Raw genomic sequence first — 19762 nt, forward strand, 5'->3', positions numbered from 1 at the left:
TATACAAATATATGTTTAATTTTAGATGAAAAATCAAATGCAGACACGACCAAGTTTTTTAAACATTTGAAAGATTATGACGAACTATCATAGGTTGGATGCACAAATCAAAGTAAATTATCAATCATTGCACATGTGTTTACCATCCAGTTATAAATTATGGGTAGAGTGAGGCTGGTTATGAAAAAAATCATTGAATGGATAAAAAACATTTTCACCTGAAAGGAATATGTTGAAAGAAAACTTCTATGTTACTAAATCCATAATGAAACCCTTTGGTCCAAAAATATTAAAAATTAATATGTATCAAAACTTGTACGTATTATACTATCTTGAAAATACAAAATTAACTGAGTGCAAAACATGCAGGCATATTCGGTATTAACTCATAACTATTAACAAACACTCAATTAAGTTGAAATTCTTTATGCGGAAAAAGTTATTCCCTTTACCTTTTTCTTTGTTTATACATTCATTCGATTCGATCTCCAATTTATCATGTGAAGGCCAATAATGGAGATGCCCTTCCTATTGCCAAAGCATTGTACAAAAAAGTATTTTGGTTGATATTTTACTATTTTAATTGTCTAAAAAAAAAACGATTTTTTTAAAGAAAATTATCACAATAAGCTAGAAATTTATGGGTTATACATATATTCAATCTGGTTCTTCATTTACTAGGGGTAGTAATGCTCAATAAGGGATTCATAATAATAATAATGCTGAATTTATTTTTTAAAATATTCATTGTTCAAATTCAATCTTTATTTATTTTCTATAAATGTTTTCCTCCAGTTCTTTTCCCGCTTTATTCTTTCTTTCTTTCTATGTGGGGTTCTATATATACATTCTCGCATTTATGTTGCAACAATATAATACCTCCAGAACGGAGCTACCGTTGCACGATCAACAACAGTTTTTAACTCTCAGGTAATCATACTCAGTTTCTTCATTTTTGGGTCTTAGTTCTTAGCTTAAATAAATCATTATTGCAACATCAGTTTATCTGGGTTGTTTCTTTTTTCTTTGTAATTCATGTTGTGATCATCTGTGAACGGAGCTACTGAATTTCTTTTGTTTTCCGGTGGGTTTCTTTCTGCTTTCTTGTTTCAATAATGTTGTGATCATCTTTTTGGACAGCCAGGCTACATACGTTTCCTGTAAATTTGATGGCTTACATTCCTCCACACAAGCGGCATTCCAAGGATGTGACAAGGGCACCCCCAATTCCAGAGACACCGCACCCTCAATTTCAAAGAAAAATGAATTTGAGGGCATCCACTTCTCGTAAAGATAAGAGTGGAAAGATTGTTTATGCAGAGCATGCCATATCTAAATGGTTTGCTGTTGGCTTGGACGATGATGAACTGTTTCCTCCTTACATCCACCTCGAGCCGATTTCCCTGGAATGTGTTGAGCGTAAAATTGGAGAAAAGCCTCTAGTCTTGGTCAATAGCATTGTAACTGAAGGTTCGTGTACCATCCTTATTGCAATTTTTTTAATTTGTGCTTCTGTTAGTTGCTTCTGCCTTTTATTGAAACCTTGGTATTAAATTTCATGCAATTTAGAGGATAGCAAACCGGAAAGGAATGGATCCAGAAGTCCATGGGAAATTATAGCGGAAAACGTACAGCAAGAACTACTCTCTTCTTTCGAAATTTTGAAGAATGAAATGGATGATCAGGGTTCTGAAAAAGTAAAGCCAACATTGGTTGCTCGATTGGGAAAATTTCTTTTTCATGGGTGAGCAATCCAATTCTCTCTATAGTTATTGCAAATTGAGTTAATGTTAATTGGAACAACATTTTTTTTTTTCAACTTATGGAATTTATTACGCAACTGAAAATTGATAATGTTGTGAAGTTGCCTGGAATTGTCTCACTTTGTTCTCCTTGTAGTTATTCCTGTTGCATTCCAGCAGGAAGCTTCCTGAACTAGGCATAGAATTCTCTAACTTTTTGAAGCACTTTAGGTATATAATTCTTGAATTTTGAACCGTTATAGTCCTTCTGGTGTCCAGTGGACTTTTTACGTACAAGTGTTTGTTCCTCCATAAAGGGCCTCGACTAGAGTTAATTGGTGTTCTTCCTTATGAACTTGGACCATATGATTGTATCTCAGTTAATATTTTGATTTGGTTTGTTTCGACACTTTTCTAAACGACTTCTTAATCTATTAATTTTCTGCCACACCTTAGTGTATCACATGACTTGTTTTGCTCTAATGATTACTTTGATCGCTGCCAAACAAGTTTTGCTGGTGCTCCTAGTAGCGTAGATATTGTTGATACGCTTATATTAGAAGCCATAACTGCTTATGTTAAATTAAATTCATATTCTCCATCAGTGCATAAGAAGCATGTTTTATATTTCAGTTCTACAAGGATAAGCAAGCAAGAATTATTATACCATTTCTGTGATGCAGGAGCCATTCAATGGGACTAGAAAGTGTCAATAAAATTCAGGTTGAAGAAGCCATTTTGAGACAACTCAGAAGATCATTGCATACAGATATTCCTTCTTCTTATATGGAAAATATTATAGATGGAGTGGTCCCAGCGATTGGAGTTGATTTTGAAGAGGAGAAAGAGGTTTACACTGTAAAGGTATCCCTTTTGCTGCATACCGACTCTTGGTAGTGTTTTTCTCATGTTTTTAATTCAATTTGTAACTAACTTTTCTTCCTTCAAGCAGTTGTCTGATAATACACGGCCAGATGCAACTGTTTTATGCAGATGTATTGTGCTGGAAAATAAAAAACTTCAACTCTACAAGGCAGGTTTTGTACTACCTGGAGTCTTGTCCTCTCATATTAATTTGTCATATTATATGGTAGAATTAATTTGTTTTTGGTAATTTGCGCTTTATCAATGTGACATTGTGTAATCTCAAGGACACCTTCTGATATTCACTTATGGATTTAAGATGGTTTCCACTTTTATACTTTTGCTTGTTCATGGTGTGGCATTAAATTATAAAGATTTCTTGTAGGTTGAGCTAAACCAAGTGCGTCAGATGGTCATAGATGTATCATGTCTTGATAAGAATCTGGACCTCAGGCTAATGCTTTACACCAGCAGGATCTTAACATCTCTAACTGTAAGTTAACATCATAAATTTAGCTACAATCATACTGTTAGTGAGAAAATTTGAGCAAGCATCCTACCTTTGTATTTTCCTCCAATTACATTCTTAATCGTGTCCAGCCAGTGCTTTCTCCATTTCAAAGAATGTGATGATGGAAAATAGCAAGTAATCTTTATCCTAGAACTTGGTTTGATCACACCTAGAAGAGAAGATATGTAAAACAAGCATTAATTGAATAGGCTTGCACTAGCGAGATAGGTTAACGAGTCTAGAACGAAATTTAGAAGGTTAAAACCATATTCCTGGATATTGGTCTTTCATGCTTGAAAAATTAAAGATTTTCATAGTTGGAACAATGATTTCCCTAAATTGCATGAGAGATTTCCCTAATTTATTTCCAGCATGAAAATTTTAGTTTATTAAGCAGAAGGCAATGATTTGGTATTGGCTACTTAGTAACTAAGCCAGATTATTCTTCTGATAATCATATATACTGCTTAAAATATCAAAGCCAAGAAACTTCATTGTAGATTTAACTCCTGATAGTAACACTGTGGAGTGACTGGTTGTATGAATCGATGCAGGATGAGGAGATGAATAGCCTTAAAGATCTGATCAATTCTGCAGTTCTAGATTCAGATATGAAGGGTGGATTAAGATGGCCCCTGGGGGAGGAGGCATCTTCTGGTGGAAGATATAGTGTCATTGGGGTTTGGCACACAGTAACCAAAGCCTATGAAAGTTCATCATTTAGGCTGAAATTAAGAGATGGCGATGCATACGATTTTAGGACTGGAATTGGGGAAACTCCTAGAGAGATTTATCTGAAGTTGAAAAGAATTGTTACAGAAATGCAGGCAAGTTCCTTTATTGGTTAACTTTTCCCTATGCCTCCTTATGTTGCTTTGGCTCACATAAAACTTCTAATTTGTGAGCTTTATAAAAACCTGCTGAGAGCATCCAGAGCTGACAGATTTGTTAAACGCCTCGTCAGTTAGTTGCTCTTTATTATAAATTATAAAGTTTCCAGATTCATACCCGTGTTAAGCTGTGCTTTTAATATCTTCTAAAACATTTTTCTTGTATTTAAAGCTGCATTTGTTGAATTATGAAGGAACGGGGAGCTGAAAGTGATTCAATCTCCAAAATGCTCGAGGACAGCTTAAAATTGATATGGGACAAGTTCTTATGCTGCGAACGGTTTCTAACATGAACATTCCAATTTTAACTCTGTTCATCCTCTTCAGCATGGAAAGGGGGAGAGCTCCATCTTGTCTGGATCCTATCCCATCACGAGGCGCTATTTGCAAGTCCGAATTCTCTCCTCCCTATGAATTCTAGGCTTGTTTACATCTCTTTTTCTTTCTTTTTTGCTTTGCTTTGCTTCTTTTTTCTTTCTTTTTTTTTTTTTTTTAATTTGGATTGTTTGATGAACTATGATAGTGACTTAATGAAAAAAACTTATAATTATAGTAAGCTAACAATAATTATTTATTCTTAAAATTTTATTAGGATGCAAATAAAATAAATGCAATTAGCTTCCCATTAGCACTTCCTTCAAACGTCTACAAAACAAAGAAAGAATGAACTCAAAAACACTCTACAATGTGTTCCAGGTAGGCCCATATTAGTGAAATATTCCTGCCCCATTATCTTCCATCGCATTGAGAGCTTAAGTGACCTTTACTTTAGAAGCTGCAGACAAGAGCAATCCTCTTGAAGCATGAGTCTTGACTTCCTCTACTACCCTTCTTGTCCGCCATTGCCGTCAACTACTTGGACTAGCTTTCGTTTTGTTTACTACTCTTAAAATATTTTTTTCAAAGCCCTTCTTGCCCAATGCTACAGCTTACATATTAATTGTTAAATCATATTCGATACTCTTTGTGACATTAATTTGTGAGTTTGGAAACTCATTATTTTTTACGATTGCGACTTATGTTCATATCAATGATTCTCAATTGTGCTTTTATAGTTCTGTGGCTTGACTCTTACATGCATTCTGTGATCATAATTAGGGGGTGCCAATAAGAGAATTTATTTGGGGTATGTGATAAGAGTTTTGAGAAAATAATAAATGTTGACAAAATATTAGAAAAATAGTATGGTTTTAATATAAATGCTATTAGAGTAGCAGTTGTTTCAAAATTTATGTTCACTTAAAATTAATTAATATATACAAAAGTAATTTAAAAATTTAATAAAAATTTAATAACCATGAGATTTACAATCCACTAATTCATAATGATTTTTTAAACTAAAACTAATGTAGAATTAATTGTAATACATCCACTAACTTAACAATTAAGGGGTGATTTGGTCTTTTCATAGAGACACATGAGTTGTTAAATTGAATAAGTCAAATTTGACTTTTGACATTTCATTATAAATAGTTAAATGATTTAATTAGTTTTATAAGTAAAAAAAGAAAAATTAGCTTTCATCACGAGGCTTTTTAGATATTTTTATTTTCCAAGCACAATTAAATTACTAAATTATTCTAGAAATCAATAAAAAATAAAGCACAATTAAATTAAAATATTCTAAAGCTCCCTTCTAAGGAGCTTTTTCATCTTTCATTTTGTTATTTTTTATATATAATAAAGTTGATTTAGATGCAATTTGATCTTTCACAAATATAAAAGATTAATGGGGTTGAAAGGCTAATCCAGGTTGACTTGGATTTTCTTTTATTGTTTTTTTTTTCAGTTTCATACCTTAATTTTTTTTTATTTTTAGAGAATCTTGCTTTGTTATTTTTTTTTTTGGTTTGTCTTATATACGGCCAGTCTCATCCTTATATCCACTATTACAAGTTTCGAAGGTTATAATTGGTTGGCTTTGGTACTTTTTTATGTTTTTATTATTATTATTATTATTATTATTATTATTAATTTCATCATTTAATGATTTAAGGGTACTATTAAAATTAGATTAAATAAATTTGAGTTAAACCAATGATGGTTAATTAATTGGGTACTAATAATTTATTTAGTTCATATTATTAATTAATAGATGTTGTTATACGTTTTTCTACATAGGTTTCATATAAGTAAATGATGATTATTATTGGATGTATCGAATTTCACCTAAAGGTTTGCTTAGGATGGATTATTGTAATAGGATTGAGCGTTTTATTAATTACACACTATCTAATCCAAAAAATATTAGTGGAGGCAATATTAAATGTTCATATATGCAAAATAAAAAGTTTTTTGATCCATATACTGTTACGATATATCTTTTACAAAAAAAAAGTAATTGACAAATACTTGTGTTGATTTGCACACATAAAACAGAGAGACACTATATATATAGAGAGAGATTTCTGAAAAAAAGATAGAGGAAGAAAGGGGACAAAAGCTTTGGAAGGTCAAATCTCCTTCCTCAGAGATTGTGAAGGAACACCACCAGTGTTTGAGTGAAGAGGAGACTAAGGAGGCTAAGATCCCTCACCCATGCCTCTTCAGCGGAGTGAGTGAATCCACACACCGACAGTGTTTGGAGGTGCATGGCATGGTACATGCCTCGTCACTGTTCTAACGATCTTCTAGTGTATATTTGAGTCTACCTTGGACATTTCAAATGCTTTAAAAAGTCGACTTATAAACTCAAATTATTTTTGGACAAATTATTATAACATTGTGAAATTTAGGATTATTGTTTTGTATAATATTGGGATTGTTTGGACACTATTAATTTGGTTTGATTTGTGTTTTTATTTTGAAATGATGTTGTTATTTTTGAGTTTTTTGTTTTTTGAATTATGATTGCTTTTTGGACATTAAATGTTAGTTTATGATTTTTGTTTGTGTATATTTTTAATTTAACATGAAATTTGAATATTAGTTCATGAAATTCATAAGATTTGTGTGGGTGTTTGACATTATTTGGTTTTGAGTCGGTAAATGATAAATTATTTTAAATGGATATCACAATCAAAATAGTCTTGATAAAAAATATTTTATTTGCATCTTGCCAAATGCATCCTTCGTCGATTTGTAATTTTTTCCTTAATGGTTGGAAGACAATTTAGCAATTAAATTTAGGTTCCCTAAATTTTTGCATGTTCACATATTTAATATTTAGAATTATGACCTAAACACGAGATGCTTTTTCGGTATTAAACAAATTTGTTCCTTACCACAAAAACAACAGCAAAAAATCTTTCTTTTAAAAAATTTAATTTTTATTTAAATTGCATATGGCAAAGTCTCTCAAAAATAGATTATATTTGTATATTTTTTTATATAAAAAAATCATAAAAAAATATATTTTACTTTGCTTTTTTTTTTTAGATTTAATAACTAGTTTATTAGAGCCATGAGAATTTGATCTATATTTCAAAAACACCATAAAAAATTATTTTGTTTCTTTCAATATCTGGGATTAAAAATTTATATCTAAGATGTATTCTAAATTTTAAATAAACTAAAAAGGCAAAATTTTTTTTTTATCATTTATTTCTAAGTTTTTACCAATTTTTTTTATTTTTTTTAATATATGTGATATAAACTTATACATAAGATTTCAGTATTAAATAAAAAAGATAATTTTTTTTCCATTTTTCATGTTTTGACTTTAGAATTGCTATGTTTTAATATGATAAGATAAATATCTACTTATTAAAAATGATTTTTAAAAAAAAATCTTAGACAGACCAACAGTTAGAAAACACAACTAAACCTTAGTTTATTTTAGACAAATAACAATGTAATTTACTCTAAGTAAGGTGTTTTAGGGGTGATATGTCATCTTTATTCACAACTTATGTCCTTACCTAGACTTTCACATACTAATAGGTTTCTAGTAACTGTAATAGTAGGTAGCGACTCTTATTCTTTTGGTTTCATTAATAAATGGTAAAAATTCATTATTCTTTCCATCATAACTTTTCATGCCAATCCTGTTTCGGGAGGATGATTGTTGCGACGCAATACATGCGTAACAATTATTATTATTATTATTAGCACCACCACCACTATTATTATTATAACAAACTGTTACCACCACCACCACCACCACCTCTACCACCCTTATTATTATTATTATCATCATCATCACTACTATCATTATCATTACTATTATTATCAAAAGTTACACTATTATTAATATCATAATAAACTATTATCATTAATATTATTATCATTTTTATCACCACCACCACCACCAATTTAATCATTATCATCATTATCATCATCATCATCATCATCATAACTAACATTACTATTATTATATTTCATCATCATCATGATTATTATTATTATTTAAAAAAAATAAAAATTATGAACTTGATTTGAAGGATAAAATTGAAAACCATAAAAACTTTGATTATTATTATTATTATCACCAACACCGCCACCAATTTAATCATCATCATCATCACTTACATTACTATTATTATATTTCATCATCATCATCATCATCATGATGATTATTATTATTATTGAAAAAAAAAATATGAACTTGATTTGAAGGATAAAATTGAAAACCATAAAAACTTTGATTATTATTATTATTATCACCAACACCGCCACCAATTTAATCATCATCATCATCACTTACATTACTATTATTATATTTCATCATCATCATCATCATCATCATGATTATTATTATTATTATTGAAAAAAAAACTATGAACTTGATTTGAAGGATAAAATTGAAAACCATAAAAACTTTGACAAAAGGAGCAAGAAAAACAATATAAAATAAAAAAGGGACCAAATTGAAATCATTATTATTATCATTGAAAAAATAAATCATAAACTTGATTTGAATGATAAAATTAAAAGTCATAAGAATGTTGACAAAAAGGGCAAGAAAGATGAAAAAACAAAAGAGAGAGAAAATGGACCAAATTGAAATTATTATTATTCTTATTAATATTATTGAAAAAAAAATCATAAACTTGATTTGAAGGATAAAATTGAAAGTCATAAAAATATTAATGAAGGGGAAATAAAAATAATAAAAAAAGAAATCAAAGTAGAAAGACCGAATCAAAAAAAAAAAAAAAACAATATACAAATTAGAAATTAAGGGTTAAATTGAAAACAAATAAAACTTTAACAAAAAAATAAAAAAATAACTACAAAAATCAAAACTAAAAGGATTGAATGTGAAATAGCAATAACAATGAGGACCATAATATATTTTTTGGGGTAGAAAAAAGATACAAAGGGAAAAAAAAACAAGAAAGGATCACTAGCGATAAAACCAATCACATTGGAACGATATATGCCACCTATAATGGAAAAGAGAACAACAAGTAATAAAATGAAACAATGGAAGCCTATTTTTTACTACGAGGAGCTATCGCGCACGTCGCCCGAAGTGCGCATCAACTGACACGCCCTAACAACCTTTTCAAATTTAAAAATATTATTTAAATGTAAAATTATATTATTACCTTACCCTTAATCAAACCTACAATTAACAACAACAAAAAACTGAGGCTAAAAGTTCCTAGTACCCCTGACCCCAATTAAATTACTTATATTCCAGGGAACTTGTGTAATTTTTTTTATTTGTAAAAAAAAAATATTGAAATAACCTTGCCCTAATTGTGTTGATTTTCTTATCTTCAGGGGTGTTTTTGTTAATTTACTATTTATAAAATATAAAATAGACTAAAATACCCCCAAATAAATCTATAATAACAAATATGTTGTATGAAAATACAAAAATACCCCTGATTAAAACACAAGCCTTTTATTTCTTGGAAGACCATAGACGCCACTTCACTATTGTAGTGAATAGTAGATTGTGTCTATGACTATAGGGAAATCCCCTTCCCTTTTAGTTGTTTTTTTATTTGTTCTACTTTTAGGTAGTGTTTGATATGCGGACAATAATAAACTTGATATGACAATTTTTTTCATGAAGTTGTTTAATGCAACTTTAGATGGTACACAAATCAATTTTTATATTGTTCAAGGCTATTGTAGTGGAGAAATTTATGTCCCACTAAAAAGGGTGGGACAAGTTTGTTCAACAATAATTAACTTAGGTCATTGTAAGGATAAAAAAATAATTTTAAAACTTGAATAGAGGACTGACTTAGTACAAAGCCCAAGTTATGAGTCGGGTTGACCATTAACCAGAGTCAATATAAGAATAAAAATAGTTATTAACATAGTCTTACATCCTGACCTAGGGTTGATTTGAGTGTTTGTCATTGAGTTTCAACCTGTTTTTCGTCATAATTTGAAGAGAAAAAATGCTTCAATTTAATTTATTAATTATTTTTTTGGATCATTTTGATGTATTGATATCAAAAATAAATTTTAAAAGATAAAAAACATTATCTTAATGTATTTTCAAGAAAAAAAATATTGAAAAGCAACCACTACCATAATTTTTTAAATACCTCCATAATAAAGTTAACAAGTAAAATTTGGATCAACAAATTTTGTAGTCCCCACTAAAGAAAACCCTCCCAATAAAGTTCATCAAGCCCTCTTAGACTCTGTTTGTCTACGCGGTTGCGGCTGCGTTTTATTTAAAACGCAGTCCGCAGCCGTTTGGTAATAAAAAAAAATTATTGTGCATGGGGCCCTCATGATTTTTGCGTTTAAAATGATGTAAAGGAAAAGCTATGAAAACCTGCTTTTCATGCACTGCAGGCTATAAAAAATAAGGAACAGTGCAATTCACTGCACTGTTCACGTGAACAGTGCAGTTCACTTGCACTGTCCGCAGGTTTTTTTTGTTAGTATGTTAATTGTATTAATGTTTTAAAAAAAAAAACTAATTTGAAGCCTCTTAATGTGCTCAACATTCAACTTGCTGGAGCATATATCTCTGAAGAAATGATTGATCTCCGCCAGTGCATCCCATATTCGCTTTGGCAACAAATCACGAAAAGCTAATGGGATGAGTGTTTGCATAAACACGTGGTAGTCATGACTCTTCATTCCATACAATCTGCAATCCTCTATGTTAACAAACCTTGATATGTTTGATGCATGTCTATCCGAAAAACACAAACTCTTAAGCCATTTTTAGACTAGCAGTTGTGCGTTTTTCTCTAACACGAAGCTTGCCCTTGGTTTTGCGACCCGTGACTCCTTATAAATCAACTCCATATTTTTACAGTTACAGTATAAAGCTATATCCAATCTAGACTTGATGTTGTCCTTTGTCTTCCCCTTCACATGCATGACGGTGTTGAAAATATTCTCAAACACGTTCTTTTCGATGTGCATGACATCAAGGTTATGGTGGAGAAGATTGGTCTTTCAATAAGGAAGCTCCCAAAATATACTTCACTTTAACCAATTATGGGTCAAACCAAAACCAGGAAACTTTTGCTTACCTGATTGAAGGCCAAACACAATGTCACCGTACTCTGATACAACATGATGCAATTCTTCACCAGAAAGACGCGGAGATGCAACATTTTCTTCAACTCTGCCAACAAAGAAATCTTTTATGTTCTTTCTGAACTTGTGATTAAGTGGTAAGAAGCGACAGTGACAGTAAAAAAAAAGAAGCTTTATCTCCGTTTGCTAGTGTGAATGCCTTATTGTTTTCTATGCAGCATGGACATGCGAGTTTCCCATGTGTGCTCCAACCAGAAAGCATTTCATAAGCTGGAAAATCATTGATTGTCCACATCAAAGCCACCCTCATAAGGAAATTTTGTTTCCTCGATATATCATAAGTTAGAGCTCTGGAGGACCACAACTGTGCCAGCTCATTAATCAACGGTCGAAGACAAACATCTATATTCCGCCCCGAGCTGCTTGGACCGGGTATGACAGTAGATAAAAACATGAACTCCGGCCTCATACACATTCTCGGTGGCAAGTTATAAATTGTGAGTATGACCGGCCAACAAGAATAGGGAGCAGCAAATGACCCAAATGGGTTGAATCTGTCTGCACACAACCCAAGACGGACATTCTTTGATTCGGTTGAAAAGTCAGGATGCACATTGTTAAAGCATTTCCACGCTTCGCCGTCAGAAGGATGCACCATCACACCATCAACTGCATCATGTGTTTGGTACCATGTCATGTGCTCAGCTGTCCTTCGTGACATGAATAACCTCTACAGTCTAGGTGTGATCAGGAAATATCTAAGTTTTTTATACGCCACTAGAGTCTTTCCCCTGCCAGTTCTGGGTTTGTAACGGGAATGCCCGCATGTCATGCACTCGGTCATCTCAGCATTTTCAAGGTAGTATAACATGCAGAAGTTAGGGCTCATGTCAATTTTCTAGTATCCTAAATCGAGGGGTTTCATCATGGACTTCACGGTATAAAAGTTCTCTTTCAGCCTGTTCCCTTAAGGTAAAATGATTCTTGCCCAATCAATACTTTTGTCATACCCGGCCTCACTCAGCCCGTGATCTGACTTGATGGTGAACACATGTGCCACGGCCGACAATTTATTATGGTTTATGCAGCCATCCCATAATGGTTCGTCAGAATCTTTCAACAAATCAAAAAACCTAGCTGCCTCTGCATTAGGAGGTTCTTTTTTTACGATTGGACATTGATTGACATTACCTTGATTCATTCTCATTACATCCATAACCATATTTATGTAAGGATTAGTGTTGTCATTTGTTGCTTCATGCACATTGCTAGTAATAAAAGTTGACCCAACCACCGTTTCTCCCATTCTCCTATTACTAACAAATACCTCTCCATGTGCATACCAACACTGGAAATCCTCCATAAACCCCTTGTGTAGAAGATGCATCATTACAACATCTAGATGCAGATACTTTTTATTTTGACACTTTCTACATGGACACCTAATACCGCCTCCAGTAAAATTTCTGGGGAATAGATGTTGCGAAATTAATAAAACCCTGAACCCCATTACAATAATCCATCCTCCGCAATCCTTGGCGTGAATCTAGATACATCCATGAACAATCATCCATGACTTCTATCGAACCTCTATAAAATTATGATGACATCATGTATTAATTAACTAAGTTAGGTAAATAAACTTGCAAAAATATTACTTTACCTCGAGATTATCCAACAAACCAATCACAACTTCTCATAAATATTAAATATTCATTATTATTTATCAACGTCCATACAAATTAATATATATAAATTAGCAGAAATTACCACTCTGCAATACCATCGATAAAACTTAAAAATGACTCATTAAACAAGCTATTAATTATTTCAAAACAGAACATGTAATTCAGTAATTCCATAAAGTTTTAACAATTTACAAATAAATACAATCTTACAAAATCTAAAACAAACCATAATAGGTATAAAATTATACATTCATATACTACAAGTTTGTTTGAGAAATAACAATAAAACACGTACATCTACTAACAAAAATACATATACTAAAAAAACAATAAAATTGACATTTAAATGTTAAAATTTAAATAGATGGAATTACTTACAAAAATTGATAAAATCCGTCAGTAAATCAGAACACGGATGTTGTGATCACAAAACTTCAAGAAATACAACTTGTTATGCTGAGATGAGCAAGATTTTTATTTGGGGGCGAGGGGTGGTTGGTTATTTGCAGATGGGGAGAGTTAGGATTAGGAAGAAGAAGGAGATATGGGGGAGGAGAGTGTCGGCAGAGTGGCCATATATTTACTTTTTCCGACGGCCTCACTGACGGAATAAAACCGTCGGTGACTACGTTGGCGACTTTGTCGGTCATTCTAACGGGAAATTGACACGTCACCGCACGGACCTGCTTTTCAAATCCCTCGGTGATTCTGTCGGTATTTTTGACGGTGCACCAATCACGTCACCCGTACGGATCTGTCATTTCAATTCTGTCGGTATTTTGAACGGTGAACCGGTCCCATCACACCTACGGGTCACCCATTTTGAATCCGTCGGTGATTCTGTCAGAAACATCACCCGTCAAAACCTCCACGTCAGCTACCCGTCCTTTTTTCATTAATTCTAAACTTTCCATCGGTAATTTCAATTGAAAGATACCGACATAAATATTTTGTCGGGGATTTCGTTGGTATTAAGCGAATTTCTGGTAGTGGGAAAGCGGCATTTTAATTGAAGCTTTACAGCCTCCGTCAGACTTGGAATATCTAAGCATATCTAGTTACGGAGGGTTGGATTTGCCAAATTGGATGATGACATTAACCAGATTACAGGCGCTTGAGCTGCATGATTGTGCAAAGCTGGAGGTCTTGCCTCCGTTGGGAAGATTGCCCAACCTTGAAAGCCTGGTATTGAGGTTGATGAAGGTGAGAAGGTTGGATGATGGATTTTTAGGTGTAGAAAAAGATGAGAATGCCAGTACTAATGAAGGAGAAATTGCAAGGGTCACTGCTTTCCCCAAATTGAAAAAGTTGACGATTTGGAATCTCGAAGAAGCATGCAGAAGAGTGGGATGGAATTGAAAGGAGAGTGGGAGCAGAAGATGCCAACACAACTTCAATAATATCCATTATGCCACAACTTCGACAGTTGATGATTCGTGAGTGCCCGTTGTTGAGAGCACTACCAGACTATGTTTTGGCAGCGCCTCTACAGGAATTGGAGATAATCATGTGCCCCAATCTAAGGAAACGTTACGGGAAGGAGGAGATGGGTGAAGATTGGCAAAAGATTTCTCACATCCCAAAGATTTATTTTTATGATACATAGGTGAGAAAGACAGAACTCTTTAGAACCTGCTCTGAGTGTATTAATTATTTGCTTTTTTTATTATTATTATTAACATGGGTGTCTGGGCCAGCTTGCGCGTATAACGACTAATTCCACGGCCTACTGAACATCCTGCAAGCCTAGTGAGCAGATAAGGTACCGTGGAGGTGATAGGAATACCGCACAGGAAAGACCCAATAAAGACAGGAAGTGAATAAACTCTCCAGCCTCACTCCTACTAGGACTTGAACTGAAATTCAAAGAAAGGAGTGATGCCCCAACAACCATTGAGCCAATAACCTGTTGATATATTAATTATTTGCTTTGGTGTTTGATAAGGTTGAGTGTAAAATAATATGAAAGCTCACGTGAAGCTTACTCTATCTGACCTCTTTACTTGCATGGAGGATTTCGTTCAAACTTCACTGTAATTCGATTTTATTTCCTACTTACCATTTACTCTATCAAATGCAGCTGTGATATTTTCTCTCTCTCTCTCTCTCAACATATATAACATAATATGTAATTCATATGTTCATATTTAAAGAATATTTAAGACCGGCAGGAAGAGGTAATTTTTTTTATTTAATTATTGAATTAGACTTAAATTTTACATGTTAAAAAATTAATCTAAAATGATATTATCTCGCTCACGTGAAGCTTATTCCTTACTTAAATTCTCCAAATGCCACTCTAAAAAAATTGCCTTTGAAATTTCAGACCATATTTTATATTTTCTCCTTGATAATTTTGGATTTTAGTTTTATTATTTTTTATTAATTGTTTTCTAGTTATTTACGGATATTTAGGGTATTTAAACCTATCTTTTCATATTTTAGAATACTTTTGCTAATAATTAAAACTACACACTTTTGCAACTTTGATGTGTTTTATATGCTTTCTTTGCGTTAGAATGCATGTTTTAAAAAAGCACAAGTTTTGAACAAACATTAAAAACATGTTTGAAAGAATTATTTTTTAAAGTGATTTTCATTTAGAAATATATCAAAATAAAAAAATTATTTTTGATATTGGTGCATTAAAATGATCTAAAACACTTAAAAAATATTAATTTGAAACAAAGAAAAAACAAATCGAGTCTAATAAATTAAATTTTCTAGCTCAGAAATGCAGTTAAAGCTTTAATCGAAGTTTGATTTTAGAATTGATTTTATTTCATCCAAAACTCATGATTTTTATGGGATATACTAAAGTTTCTAGACCAATAACTAAAAACTACATTGGTTATGTTTTGAAATAACTTTTTATTTCACTTTATTCTAAAAAAACATTGGCCAAATTCAACGAGATTTTGTGCAAGCAGCTATTAAATTGACTCTCGGTAACTTTATATTAGTTTTAAAATTGTATTTATTTAAAATTCAATAGAAATTAATGGACATATAATATTTTAAAATAATATGCTTTCTCTTGAGTGCAGTCCAAGTGCCACTTAGCGCTTGGATTGCAAATATTTTTAGTATAATTACAAATATTAGTATTAAAAATATTATTATTGATTTTATTAATAGTTTTTTTAGTATAATTAATAGTATTAGTATTAAAAATATTATTATTTGTTTTATTAATATTATTTTTTAGTCTAATTAATAGTATTAATCTCAAAAATATTATTATTTTTGGTGTTATAAATAATATTATGTTTATATTAATTAATAATATTAATACTAAAAATGTTATCAGTTGTATTATAAATATTATTATTTTTATTAAAATTTGTAAGAGTATATTTTTATTGTAATTAATATTATTAATAAAATAATTGATGAATTTGAAATAAAATGTTATATCATTTACTAATTTTACCAAATGTATTGTAATAATAATTTTATCAAATTACACTTAATTTTACATTTAGTTTCATTTAAAAAATAAATACAAATTATTAGTTGCAGACTCAAAAATAACCTTGGGTCCTGCCAGGTACATGACTCAAATAACCTTGGGTGCTGCCCAGCCTTGCCCAAGGCTAGACTGGGGCCTGGCCACAACAAGACCCAAATATGCTTGGGTCTTGTCTTGGGAGGATTGGGTCCTCCACCCAATTTTATTTTGAAAATTAAAGATGAGTTCGTGATGTAACACAAGCTACCTAACTAGTTTATAATTATACACAACGAGCCACCTAACTAATTTATAATTATTTCACACATCCTCTCTCTTTTATGCCTTTATAATGTTGAGCCTCATGTAGAGGCGTCATCTAATGATCAAAAGGGTTATCTGCCTTCAAACAAGCCAATGATCTTGATGCTTCCTCCTCCATTCATTTGCAATTGCCATCATCAAAAGATTACATATTAAAAATATTATATGAGAATAAATATATATATTTTTAAAAAATATAATTTATTTATATAAAAAACAAAAACAAAACCATAAAAACATCAGAAAACCTCTCTGAAAATTAAATCTATAACAAAACAATTAATATTATTAAAAAAGATCTTCTCTCCCACACGCTCGCATTCTCAGTTTTTCTTCTCTGCATCTTCAAGCAATAAACCATGGGTGATAGCCAGTACTCCTTTTCTCTCACTAGTTTCAGTCCTACCGGAAAGCTAGTACAGATTGAGCAGGCATTGACTGCCGTTGGATCAGGCCAAACTTCTCTCGGAATCAAAGGTTGTTGCAATTTAAGCTCTCTCTCTTCTTCTTTTTTTTCTCATTTTCTTGTCATTTTTGAATGTACTATGTTGTTGATGGGTGCTTAGATACTATGTTGTTGATTTTATTATTTGTTGTGGTGTTGTAGCGGCAAACGGTGTTGTTATTGCAACTGAGAAGAAATTGCCATCTATTTTAGTCGATGAATCTTCTGTAAGTAAACATTTATTATTATTTTTATTGGTTATGTTATACTCTTTGGTTGAAATCAAGAAGCCCTTCTTTTTTTTTTCTTTTTTTTTTTTTGCGTTTTTTATTGTGTTTTCTTTGTGAACTTTTCGGGTTGGCCATGTGATCTTTTAGTAATAACATAAGTATAGAGACATGGGCTTGTAGCATTCTAACTGAAGAAGCTGATGATTCTTGTGGAAAACCAACGTGGAGTCTAGCCAATGAGGTGTTGGTCTAGTAGTTAATGGGTTTATATTTAGATTTTTAGGAGTAATTTGAGTTTAGTGACATCGGCTGGTAGAAATCTGTTAAAATTCGGAGTAAATTTGTAATTTATATTAGTAATTTGAGCTTAGTGATTTGAGTTCTTGCCAATGAGGCGTTGCTATACTTGTTAATAACTCTAAGATTGAGACTTTGGATGTTGGAGTCTGTAGATTTATATCCTCATTAATCCCACACTGTATAAAAACATAGTGTTGATTATTTTAAATCGTGTTGATTTTGGAGCCAGTCGAGTGGTCTATTATTTTAATTTGCAAGATGGCATATAACTTGATACCCATCGATTCATCTATAAGAGATGACACCCATCGATTTTGTGGATTAAATCCAAATAAAGTTATCTAAACCTAACACAAAAAATCTTCAACAATAAATATGATTTCTGCAAAATAAATGCCATCACAGCCCCATTCAAAGAACTTCCAGACAGAGGATTCTTCAGACCAATAGCATTAATAACGGAAGACAATATAGATTCAAACTATGATATCAGAATCAATATAGATACCACATATTTGCTTAACCCAGCATGAAAAGGACAAATTGCAAAAACAATGATTCTAAACATGATATAACCAGCACATGGAATATAAAGCAAAAATTCATCTCAACTCGAGTGAAGAGATATTCTGGGGGAGTTTTTTCAGTCCATTTTGAGGGTTTAATTTGTTGAGTTCATTTTATTTTGATTCATTACCAACCTTCCAAGTCTTTGTGGTATTAATCCGTAAAGATTTGTAAAAATATCTAGTTACCATAACAAATATCTAGTTAGGATTAGGAAGAAGAAGGAGATATGGGGGAGGAGAGTGTCGGCAGAGTGGCCATATATTTACTTTTTCCGACAGCCTCACCGACGGAATAAAACCGTCAGTGACTACGTCGGCGACTCTGTCGGTCATTCTAACGGGAATCGACACGTCACCGCATGGACTTGCTTTTCAAATCCCTTGGTGATTCCATCACTATTTTTGACGATGCACCGGTCACGTCACCCGTACGGATCTGCCATTGCAATTCTGTCTGTGATTCCGTCGGTATTTTAAACGGTGAACCGGTCCCATCACACGTACGGGTTACCCGTTTTGAATCCATCGGTGATTTTGTCAGAAAAATCACCCGCCAAAACCTCCACGTCAGCTACCTGCCCTTTTTTCATTAATTCTGAACTTTCTGTCGGTAATTTCGACCGAAAGATACCGACATAAATATTTCGTCTCGTTGGTATTAAGCGAATTTCTGGTAGTGGGAGAGCGGCATTTTAATTGAAGCTTTACAGCCTCCGTCAGACTTGGAATATCTAAGCATATCTAGTTACGGAGGGTTGGATTTGCCAAATTGGATGATGACATTAACCAGATTACAGGCGCTTGAGCTGCATGATTGTACAAAGCTGGAGGTCTTGCCTCCGTTGGGAAGATTGCCCAACCTTGAAAGCCTGGTATTGAGGTCGATGAAGGTGAGAAGGCTGGATGGTGGATTTTTAGGTATAGAAAAAGATGAGAATGCCAGTATTAATGGAGGAGAAATTGCAAGGGTCACTGCTTTCCCCAAATTGAAAAAGTTGACGATTTGGAATCTCGAAGAAGTAGAAGAGTGGGTTGGAATTGAAAGGAGAGTGGGAGAAGAAGATGCCAACACAACTTCAATAATATCCATTATGCCACAACTTCGAGTATTGGTTATTGTTAATTGCCCGTTTACTGTAATTCGATTTTATTTCCTACTTACCATTTACTCTATCAAATGCAGCTGTGATATTATCTCGCTCACGTGAAGCTTATTCCTTACTTAAATTCTCCAAATGCCACTCTAAAAAACTGCCTTTGAAATTTCAGACCATATTTTAGATTTTCTCCTTGATAATTTTGGATTTTAGTTTTATTATTTTTTATTAATTGTTTTCTAGT

At 32.4% G+C, this 19762-nt stretch overlaps 1 protein-coding gene across 3 annotated transcripts; it reads left to right on the forward strand.

The window, feature by feature from the left end:
* Positions 1-722: 722 nt before the first annotated feature.
* On the forward strand, positions 723-4590 carry LOC118046781 (uncharacterized). Of its 3 annotated transcripts, none has more exons than XM_073407082.1 (8): positions 723-930; positions 1145-1470; positions 1570-1744; positions 2426-2606; positions 2695-2775; positions 2992-3099; positions 3672-3944; positions 4180-4590. In XM_073407082.1, exons 1-8 carry the CDS (start codon positions 782-784, stop codon positions 4213-4215), a joined length of 1329 nt encoding a protein of 442 aa, XP_073263183.1. In that variant the 5' UTR covers positions 723-781; the 3' UTR covers positions 4216-4590. The 3 variants fall into 3 exon arrangements, with proteins under 3 accessions (XP_073263183.1, XP_034911685.1, XP_034911687.1); XM_035055794.2 differs by having other exon boundaries at positions 727-930; positions 4202-4590; XM_035055796.2 differs by having other exon boundaries at positions 728-930; positions 1141-1470; positions 4202-4590.
* The last annotated feature ends 15172 nt before the right edge of the window (positions 4591-19762 follow it).

The sequence above is a fragment of the Populus alba genome, chromosome 19 (genome assembly GCF_005239225.2).
Source record: "Populus alba chromosome 19, ASM523922v2, whole genome shotgun sequence".
Classification (NCBI taxonomy): domain Eukaryota; kingdom Viridiplantae; phylum Streptophyta; class Magnoliopsida; order Malpighiales; family Salicaceae; genus Populus; species Populus alba.